The following is a 10,608-nucleotide window of genomic DNA, read 5'->3' on the forward strand; positions in this document are numbered from 1 at the left end:
TTTGAATAAAATTGCAGTAAATATCTGTCTGGAATAAAGAACGCTGACTAGGAACCACAGAGAGTTTTGGCTTGTATTTGCACAGCTAAGGCATAGCTCTTTAGGGCTCCAAAGGATCCTCTTTGTTTTATTCCTTTTGGAGGGGATGGTGTCATGAGGAATCTGTTCAGTGGTACACAGAGTGCCTTTTACACCTGCAGCTTAACCCTCCTTGAAAAGCCACAGCATGTCCATCAAACAGATAGGAGCACTTACTTGCTAATGTCTTCTTGCTAATGCCTCACGTTTTCCCATATTGCAGTATTTTAAATTAAAACTTGGTGAATCTCGAGTCCGTTGTCTGTTAGTTCAGTGTGCTAAAGCAAGCGTCCTCTCTCCCTTAGACCCTGAATTCTGTGACCCCTCGCCTGCAAGCGGAGGACTGCAGCATAGCCTGCTTGCCAAGGAACCATGACAAGAACCGCTTCATGGATATGCTGCCACCTGACAGATGTCTGCCTTTCTTAATTACTATTGATGGGGAGAGCAGCAACTACATCAATGCTGCCCTTATGGATGTAAGAGACTATCTTCTTTGTCTGCATGGTGTGCCGCGAAAAGCTGTGTAATATGAGAGAGAGCACTTGCTGGTTTAAGAAAGGGTAGTACTTTCTTACTCTAGTGCCCGTAAAACGGTCCTAACAAAGAAGGGTGGGGGGAATGGGTAAGAAACCCCACCATCTTGTGTTGCTTGTTCGTAAGTTTTTTTATCTTTAGTCTTATGCATCCTTGTGGGACCCACTGGAAAGCCTCCCCTTTTCAACAGTATTATATAAAGCTCTAGTCTCCAGCCCTCCGAATCGCAAATCTCAGCAGGATCTCAAAAATCTGCTGTTTGTCGGGAGCATGAGGTTACTATCACTGTTTTAGCAGAAAGGCTACGTATATTGAGGCATTAGAGACAGAGGGAGGAAAAAAAAATGTTTCTTTAGCATGTGTGGGGATAGGGTTGGTTTTGTTGTTCATATTTTGAGTTGCAGCTCTTTAAAGACCCTTGAAGTTTGAGTGACAGCAGTATTGTCGGGGGAAAGGTGAATTAATGGGAAGAATGGAGGTGAACCTGCTTATAGGTGTCTGATCGATAAAGCAGTTCATCACGTGTGCTGTCAGATACCTGCCTGTGCCTGCCATTAGCATTTCCAAAGTTAGGCCCCTAAAGTCGCCTTTACAATAAATACTTAAGTAAGTGGCCTGATTTCCAGACACATCTCCCTTTCCTCAAAAATGAAGTGCTGTCAGAAACTGCGGTGTCAAGAAGAGATGCTGTAATAAAATGGCAAATAGCAGTAGAAAACATCAGGACTGAATGGTATTCATCCTGCAGTTCTGCCTGAGCTAGTGCAGGAAACATCTGAACTCCTAGCAAAATGCAGTCCCTAGTCTCACAATTAGCTGTTGTGCCAGAAAAATGGAGGAGTAGCATGTGTGAGACCAATCTATTAGGGAGTCACTGGGACTGAATGGATGAATTAGAGCAGTGAGCAGAATTTTGGTAGCAACCAAAATTGTTTAGAATTGCAGCTAAAATTACATTAAGCACCTGGATAAAATTGATGTGCTATGGACCAACCAACACAGCTGCATAGCGGAGTGTGGTTTGGGGAGAAAGGAAGACAATGCAGGCTGAAAGGCTGGGTGGCAGGAGGACTCCGAGTGTGTAACAGTGTGTGGCAGGCAGGGACAGGAACCAAGCAATGTATTAATGGATGAGCAATCAGAGGCAATAAGGAAAGATAGAAATGGTGGTAATAAAAGAAAAAAAAACAGCAGAAGAAAAGTAATATTGCAATGAAGGCATATAACAAGACTATAAGTACAGGGTTGAAACTTTAGGTAGTAAAAGCTTTTTCTTGCCCTTTCTCTTCTGTTTTTTTTTAAGACCGATTTATTCAGAGAGGGGGACCCCACTGCTGGGCAAGGAAAGGGGACTTTAAATAGCAAAACAGAAATGGAAACTTTTCCCTTTCCACAATGTACTTGTCCCCGTGTTCCCACAAGAAGGTGTCTGCTTCCCAGTGTGACAGCAGATCTCCTGCCTGTTCTTTTTGAAAACCTGATCATCTCAGACTCAGTACATTCTCTCATCTCAGGAAAGACCAGAAGTGATGGGGAAGAGGGCTAGGAAGACATCGGCTAGTACATGTTTCTTCACTGTGAGGGTGGTGATGCACGGGAACATGTTCCCCAGAGAAGCTGGGGATGCCCCAACCCTGGAAGTGTTCAAGGCCAAGTGGGATGGGGCTTTGAGCAGCCTGGTCTAGTGGAAGGTGTCCCTGCCCATGGCAGGGGGGTTGGAACTAGATGATCTTGAAGGTCCCTTCCAACCCAAACCATTCTATGATTCTATGATTCGATGTTTTATTTCTTAAAAATACAAGGGAAGAATCAATATTGGTTGTTCTTCTTTGTTCCCTGGGCAGATCTAGGAAGTAGGACACAAGCCGCTACTACCCGAACATGCTTACTGCATTAGGATAGCAAACACAAATAAAAAAATTGTCAGCCTCCTTATTCTGTTGTCAAACAGGTACTGATGCTAAAGGCATTTATTTGTTATCTTTACAATTTACAGCAAGTAGAAGAGTGAAAAGAATTGTATTGTTTCCTTCTGGGCCTCACACTATGCTTTTTGAGGGTATGGCAATATATTGCACATGAAGATCCCTCATATCAATCTTCAAACAAGCAAGCTTCCATGCCAAAAGTGGTTTAGCTACCCTACCAGGTCTTTCTCCTAGGTTAATTTACTCTACTTAATTCAGTAAAAAACAAGCCAAACTGCTTTTGGTACCAGCATGGGTACTAAACATGGCAATCGCTGCGTTGCATACAGCAGCCCTGGCACCTTGTCTTCAAACTGGTGACTTAGAATCCCATCCACCTACAAGAATATTCACCATCTTACTCTGATGCTTAGGTTGACCTGTCAGTGCTTCCTTGCCAGTTCATATCTGCATTCCTTCACTGCAGAACTCTTCCGTGCGTAGTTGCAAATTGCCTGCAAAAAACTTCTGATCTCTCCTCTTCTGCTTGCTGCTTGTAATACATGTGCTGCAGGGACTTAGCCCCTATGCTATTAGTTGCATCTCAGCTAACCTATGCAAGGCTGGAAATCCCTGTTTGCAGTTGTGTATAATGCAGCATACAGAAAATGGAATCTGCTGTCATGACAGGAAGTAGTACTTTGCTGTTTAACTTCTGCTTTCTGCTGGAAATGGGCCCCAGGAGTCCTGAAGGTCAGTTCTGTGGGTGACCCTCTGGCTGTGGCACTGAAACAGAATTTGGGATTGAGCTTAGTCCCCGGTTCAGTCACAGCACACATGTGTAACCTGCTGTGGATGAGGTGATCTTCTAAGACCTCTGCACCCCTCTCTGCAACACGGGGAGAAGGTTTCCTGCGCGATCGCCTGGACACGGTGTCTGGAGCGGAGTTGCCCAAGCCTCAGCTCAGCAGAGCCCTGAAGAGCGTCTTCAGTGCCCCGTGCATATCTGAACTGAAACAGGGCTTGGCCTGTAACAAGGCAGAAGGCAGATCTGAGCAGAGTAACCTCTTTGTTCTTTGGAGACGACAATGTATTTTTAACATCAGCTTTGGTGAAATCTGGTGTAATTGATGTCACCGCTTTGTTCTATTTATGTGTTTTTTCTGTTGCAGTGTTTAAGTGGAAGTTATGAAGTACTTCCTCTACCAGTGCTAATGAAATCGTTTGCCTTTACAGAGCTACAGGCAGCCAGCAGCTTTTATTGTCACACAACATCCTTTACCAAACACTGTGAAAGATTTCTGGAGATTAGTGTATGACTATGGCTGTACTTCTCTTGTGATGTTAAATGAAGTCGACTTAGCACAGGTTAGTTTGGGGCTGGAGTTTTCCATGTACCGTCGCATGCTTTTATCACTCGGGGTCCACTACATGATCAAAATGTAGAGCAGTGCAGTGACTTTACAGTTATTCTCTGCTTTACAGCAACTAATTAACACTAGTTGCTCAGTAAAGGTTAGATGAGATGTCTGCAGTGGAGTAAGGCAATGATCAAGTGGTAACTTACCATTTAAATATGCCCATTTTGCTCTGGCGCAGGGCTGCCCGCAGTACTGGCCCAAGGAAGGGATACTGCGGTATGGTCCCATCCAAGTGGAATGCATGTCGTGTTCAATGGACTGCGACGTCATAAACCGAATTTTCAGGATATGCAATCTAACAAGAGTAAGCATTATCGTAACAATATGTAACGTAAAAATGTGTCATTTTTAACACTCTCTAGGCTCTTGTGGTTTTTAATTTTGAATAATAGTGATATACTAATGTTCTTAAGACATTGCCCAGGAAAGAGTCAGTCAAGCATCGATATCTATTACTAATTTCTAGTACTTTTCTATAGCTGCATGCTAAGCAGAGAGAGCAGTAAGGTGAATGACTGTTGTTCTGTGGCATTCTCCCTGATGAGTAGAAGATGTATGAGAAGTACTCTGTTTCTTCGGTGTGCAGTGAAAGAAATATCCCTGTAATGAACATGTAGTGAGAGGTATTTAATTCATAGCTTCTGTAAGACATCTTCCACGGTGAATCAGGAACAGGAGCACTGAGGCTGGTTATGCAACCAACACCTTCGCAGCCTAAGATGTGAGAACCACAACATAAAAGGAGGATTGTGGCACCCTGCAAAGCGGGGTGTGAAAAAACTGAAAGCTCCTCTGGCTCTGAAGGGTTCTGTACCACTGTACCTCAACCTACGTTTATCATCTTTTTCTCAACTTCAGTAGCAGTGCCAGTCTTGCATTCTTGTCAGCTTTTTCACACCTTGCACTATCTTGTCTTTTTGCTGTCCCGTAGTGTTTCGCACTATCACAGCATCTTCGCAAACCCTGTTTGCCACACAGTGTCTCCTTTAGCTCACCTCCATAAATCACTTATTTATGTTGCTACAGGTAAAGAGTTAAGATGCTTGTGCCACCGTTATATGTACAATTAAACAGCAATCCCTATTTTATTTACCAATACTTCTTTGTATCTTTCATCCAATACTGAACTTACACACCACCAATTGGAGTATACATTTAACTTCCATTAATGTTGAAGAGTAGCTGTGGGGAAAACTGATTACTGTGCATAAAAAGTTTTTTTTTTTTCTTGGTCACATTTTAATTTTTCAAAGTGCAGAGATCAGTTTGTGTGTGGCCAGTGTTTTATCCAAACCTTTGTTTTGCTTATATTCAGAGCTAAGAAAAACATTTTCAGCCCTTCATACCATGTTTAGAAAATACAGGAAGCTAAGGTATAGGCACACTGGCAAATATTACGCCATAACACTTTTTTTGTTGTATTTTGAGACTTCCTCTTTTTTTTGGTTCATTTCTTATTTTCACTTTTTCCATTTCTTCTTTTTTATGATGTTTTAATTTTCTACTCCTCTACTTCTCTTTGTCTCCCATGCCTTTTTGCCTTTGCATCCTGCTTCTAAATATCTCTCTGCTCTGTTCTTCGTTTTCCGAAATCCACATTCCTACTCCTTTTCATCTTCTTCAGCTCCAAGAAACTGAATAGACTATTTATTCTTCCAATTATTGAGGCCTTTCTTGTGACAGTCTAATTCTATTCAGAGCTCTCCCTGTGTAGCATCTAGCACATGGAAGGCTCAGAGTCTGGCAGCAACGCTGTCGTGATTATCATAGTCTGGCAAAAAGGGAAGACTTCGGGGATAAGAGTCATATTTGTGCACCAGTATTACTTGTTGTTTAGTTATAGTGGGGTCAGTTCATGCATAGGAGCCAAAGGTTATGTCTCTTGATTTCTGTAGGTCTAAGTATTTAACAGTCATGTTTTCAATTGATTATTGTTGTTAAGGATAAAAAACACGTAGGGAATTTGTCCGTTTAGAAGAAGTCAGAATAGTTATATCGATCATATTAGTGATTGATAAAACGTGATATTGTCTTCTTCACTGTAGTTCCCTTTTTTTCCTTTTTTGACATCCGTGAGCTCAAGTGATACGAATTAATGGAGACCCTACCATGGAAAGTATGCACATGTTGGAATCTGTGCATAATATAAACACTTAAGTTTCATGTTAGTTTTATAGTTTGCTTTTCTAAACCAAGATGTAAATGTGCCATATTGACCTAAAGCTCTTTGGTTTCCCTCAGCCACAAGAGGGCTATCTGATGGTGCAGCAATTCCAGTATTTGGGATGGGCTTCTCACAGAGAGGTACCAGCTTCCAAGAGATCCTTCTTGAAGTTAATTCTCCAGGTTGAAAAATGGCAAGAGGAATGTGAAGAAGGGGAAGGCCGGACCATCATCCATTGCCTGTGAGTAACTGGGAGAAAGTCAAATAGCTGCTTTTCAAATAAATGCTTATAAATTAGTCCTTGTTTTAAGTTCAAGCAGTATTCTTATGGCTACGTTCTTTTGCACATGCCCTTGTTTCTTTTATTTTTTTTTTTTTAAAAAAAAGTACCACTGGTGCTGTAGAGTTGGCTTTTGGTCAACTTTTGGATTTGTCTGTGTCAAGTCAAGGTACCATGGGAATTAATATTTTGGACATGATACTACAGTGATACTGTGTATTGTCTCCTTCTGTACATAATATCATGTTTTTCAGGTACAAAATGTGTACAGATCAATTTATTCTGTATGGTTTCAGTAAGAAAATTTTTATGCTGAGTGCCAAATGGGGTTTTTTTTTATCTCTTGCATATTATGTGCTGCATTTTTTCCAGAAGGCCTACTATATTTTAAGAGTTTTAGACAGAAAGCTATGGATATATGAAATCAGAGAAAATTTCTATATTACAATACAGTACGTGATCCTAAAAGTGTTGTTAGTAAATGACCGCTGACTGCTTATCTGAACCCGATACTTAAATGGGAGCTGGTTTGGGAGTTTTGAAAAGGTGGCATCTTTTTCTCCCTAAGCAGAGAATGACCAATGTCTCTCCTACGTTATGTAAATATAAAGTTTAAAACTTAGAAATTGAATTAGGCATTTCTCCTTACTTTTTTAAAAAGGCTTGTGTTTAAGTATTCAGAATTAACTTGTGACCCCTTTCTGCCCACCCCTCCTCAGTATCCATGGAACCTTCTGGCTAATTTAGACTTAAGAAGAAGTAGTACCTACCTTAATTTCTTTGAAATGAAGATTAAATAGTTCAGAAGTGTCTCCAAAGGTCAATAAGATATCAAATCAGTGATTCCTTGGCATTACTCTGGCTAGATAATCCTTATACCATAGGATAATTTAAGTGACTCTTTTTCCAGAACTAAATGGAAAATGTTGTACTTGCTGTTGAACTTAGTTTTTTATTTCTGATGCCTATGTAAATTAGGCTATAGCATAGCTCTGCAGCATGGTGGGCTGTAAGGGCAGAATTCAAAAGAAGTAATTGAGAGGAAGGTCGGAAACAGCGAATGTCTCAGACCAAGCAGTCTGGAGCTGCAAGGAGATTGCTAAAGTCTGGTCTCCCTGTGGGACTCAGGAATCACTCATGCTTACAGAGTGAAAGAACAGAAATGAGTTTTGGATGCCGTCTTACACCATGGTGACATTTAACGAGCTCTTTTCCTTGCATACAGAAATGGCGGTGGCCGGAGTGGGATGTTCTGTGCCATTGGCATTGTGGTTGAGATGGTAAAAAGGCAGAATGTGGTGGATGTTTTCCACGCCGTGAAGACTTTGCGGAACAGTAAGCCCAACATGGTAGAAACTCCGGTAAGCACTAGCCCATTGGGTTTATTGCAAATAGCCGGGGGGGCAGAGGCTGTCTTGTTGTGTGAGCTGTGTTCTCAGTCCTGTGCCCACAAACCAGAGCAAACCTATGTTGGGCCACAAGAAGAAAAGGGCGTGGGTTTTGGGTCTTGGGCTCCCCTTGCAGTGTACACTGAGCAGAGGCTGGTCTGATTCTTGGTATGAGCGTGAGGTTGGGAAACATTATATCCTGCGGTGGAAATTTCTTGAGTGTACACATAAGTCAGCATCATGAGAGGCCAGGCTAAGCATTTTACAGTACTTTTCTTGTAGTGGTACCGTACTTTTCACAGAAAACATTCTGAGTTAACAGAATGCACTTTAATCGCCAAAAATAACTTGGTCTATTTGAAGAGAAGTTGCAGCAGGTTGTGCTCACACAAACCGTCTTGAAATTTTATGGAGCAAGGCATTTCTTCTTGGTAGGAATAAGCTGTAAAGTCCAGATTAGTAGCTGGAGATGTGAATATTTTTCTTCTTAATAACAACTGCTGCTTTGGAAGCTGTATTGCATAATGATAATGTTTGTTACTTAGATTTGTGGTAGTCAAAATGATACCTCAGAACTTTAAAATCAAAGGGTTAGATCTAGTATGTTTGAAACAAATATATAGAATCATAGAATCATTTAGGTAGGAAAAGACCCTTGAGATCGTTGAGTCCAACAGTTAAATAATAAACAATATAAATAATATGAGCCTGTATTAGCAAAACCATGAGACTAAATATTTGTATGTACATTGCCAGAACTCAAAATAACCTTCACTCTTCTGGTCAATATTTATGTGTACAGTATGAGTGCATATCCATCCATGTGATTGCTTCAGTCATGAAAACTGAACATTGTGGAAAGTCCTTAAAAAAATTCTCCCAAGTGGATTTTCTTCCTTTCTGTAGGTGAATGTGAAAGCAGGTTAAACAGTGTTCGGGAGTTTCTGCCGTTTGGCTCTCACACTGCCAGCAGCCAGTGTCGCTTTTCAGCCAGATGGCTGCCTACAGCATAAAAATCAGGGATGCCAACTGAAATTAAAAACGTTTTGCAGTTTATGCATAGTGAAAATTGCTTCTGACCCTTGTGAACTTGCATATTGAGCAAAATGGCTGTAGCTGCCTCTTCCCATATTGCCCTTTTTTCAGGTGACACTGTTTGCTTGGTATCGGGTAGCTTCTGTGGCATGATTTGCTTAATTATTTTGCATCACTTCCATCCCTTGCCACCACATAAATTAAGAAGATGGTTAAAATGTTAACAGGTAGAGCATCCTGTAGCAGCATGACATTGGGCTAGGTATTGCTGGTTTTGCCGCAAATACTTTGCAGTCTGCTGCGCCATAGATGTCTGAGACACAACATATTGAATTGTTGCCTGGATTTCAGTTCACTGCTATGAAGAAAACAGGGCAGATCACATGGAAAATTACTTGTGTCACTGTAAAGGGAGGCCAAGGTAGATTGTTTGTGTTTCTGATAAGTGGTCTGTAAACATTTCGTTTCAAAATAGTCCTGAATTCCATTGTAGCTTTAATCTGCAGTTACTAAATTTCTGTAGTTACGTGTTTCTGTTGTGCGGGTTTTTATTCAGAACTCTTGAACAGCAGCAGCTGTTGAGTCGCTAGTTAGAAAACAAACCAGGAAAAAGTATATGTAACACTGTCATGTGCCCTACATTCAGCAACATGATCAGATAACAAAAATGAGCAGTGCAATAAAGCCTCTAAGATATCCCCACCACTTCCTGCTAATGGATCACGCTGGCTTCCTTTGCAAACAAAAATAAATCACAAAAGCAGATTCGTTTTGTTAGGTCGCAAGGACAACAGAGATTGAATTCATTTCCTTGGTTTTTCTTCTCCTTCTTGCCCTCTCCTCTCTCCTTCCTCCTCCCTGTCCCCCAGTATCAGCTCTGAACAGCAGCCTTGTTAAGGAGCAATACTAACCGTGATGAAATTTTGAGCTTTAGCTTCTCTTTCAAATGTGCATCTGATCTCTTGGACATTACATCAACACGACTGTACAAATGGGCCGTGGGCCCAGAGCAGCTTTGTGTCACAGCTCAGTATTCCCTAGCCATTCCCTGGCTGTCCAAGCAGCAGGCACTGGTTAACTGTTCAGTATCTGCTAACTTAAATATAAATGGTATGTCAGAGTCAAGGTGCTTTCACTGTAAGAATGCTCTGACTGATAGGAAAACTTTTTGTGTTTGATAAACCAGTTCAGAAACTGAAAAAATCAGAGAAGCAAATCGTTGCATTTCATCGTCAGGTTTTTTTTCCAGTTCATTGGTTAGGGTTAGTTTTTAAATCAGAGCTGGTAATATACTTGTGTAATAGGAAAAAAAATAGTAGTTAGCAAAGACTATTCTTGTTTGTAGATACGCTGCTAATACTTTAGAATCTTAATTTAACAACCTCTCTTTTTTTTTCCCCCTCTTTCCTGTTAAAGGAGCAATATCGCTTCTGCTATGATGTTGCACTGGAGTACTTGGAATCCTCCTAATCGGAATGGATGTGACAAAGTTCACCAAATACATGAATCTCAATAAGCTGTTTTGACAACAGTTCTTGATCCTGTGAAGAAAGATTTTAGGGGGAGAGGGGGGTGGGAGGGATTTTAAATTTTAAATGCAAAGTATTTTTCTTATGAAGTTGTGTATCTTAATAAAAGAACTCAATCTGTTTCTATGCTTGTATACAGTATCAACATTTAGTGCCACATAAATACTATTTAATGAAAATCAGAGTTGGAAGAGATTTGCGCAAATTAGGACTTTTCAGTGTTTGTATATGCAGCCGTCTCTCAATTACAGTAGAGCGACCATCTGTTG

At 40.9% G+C, this 10,608-nt stretch overlaps 1 protein-coding gene across 1 annotated transcript in view; it reads left to right on the plus strand.

Moving 5' to 3' along the window:
• PTPRK (protein tyrosine phosphatase receptor type K) overlaps nt 1-10,375 on the plus strand; it is a 320,227-nt gene extending 309,852 nt beyond the window's left edge. Inside the window, exons 29-34 of the mRNA XM_059835338.1 lie at nt 384-557; nt 3,759-3,890; nt 4,122-4,247; nt 6,185-6,348; nt 7,613-7,748; nt 10,227-10,375. Coding sequence (XP_059691321.1) covers nt 384-557; nt 3,759-3,890; nt 4,122-4,247; nt 6,185-6,348; nt 7,613-7,748; nt 10,227-10,280 — 786 coding nt within the window. The 3' untranslated portion in view covers nt 10,281-10,375. The remainder of the gene's footprint in view (nt 1-383; nt 558-3,758; nt 3,891-4,121; nt 4,248-6,184; nt 6,349-7,612; nt 7,749-10,226) is intronic.
• The last annotated feature ends 233 nt before the right edge of the window (nt 10,376-10,608 follow it).

Source organism: Gavia stellata, chromosome 2 (assembly GCF_030936135.1).
Source record: "Gavia stellata isolate bGavSte3 chromosome 2, bGavSte3.hap2, whole genome shotgun sequence".
NCBI classification, from domain to species: domain Eukaryota; kingdom Metazoa; phylum Chordata; class Aves; order Gaviiformes; family Gaviidae; genus Gavia; species Gavia stellata.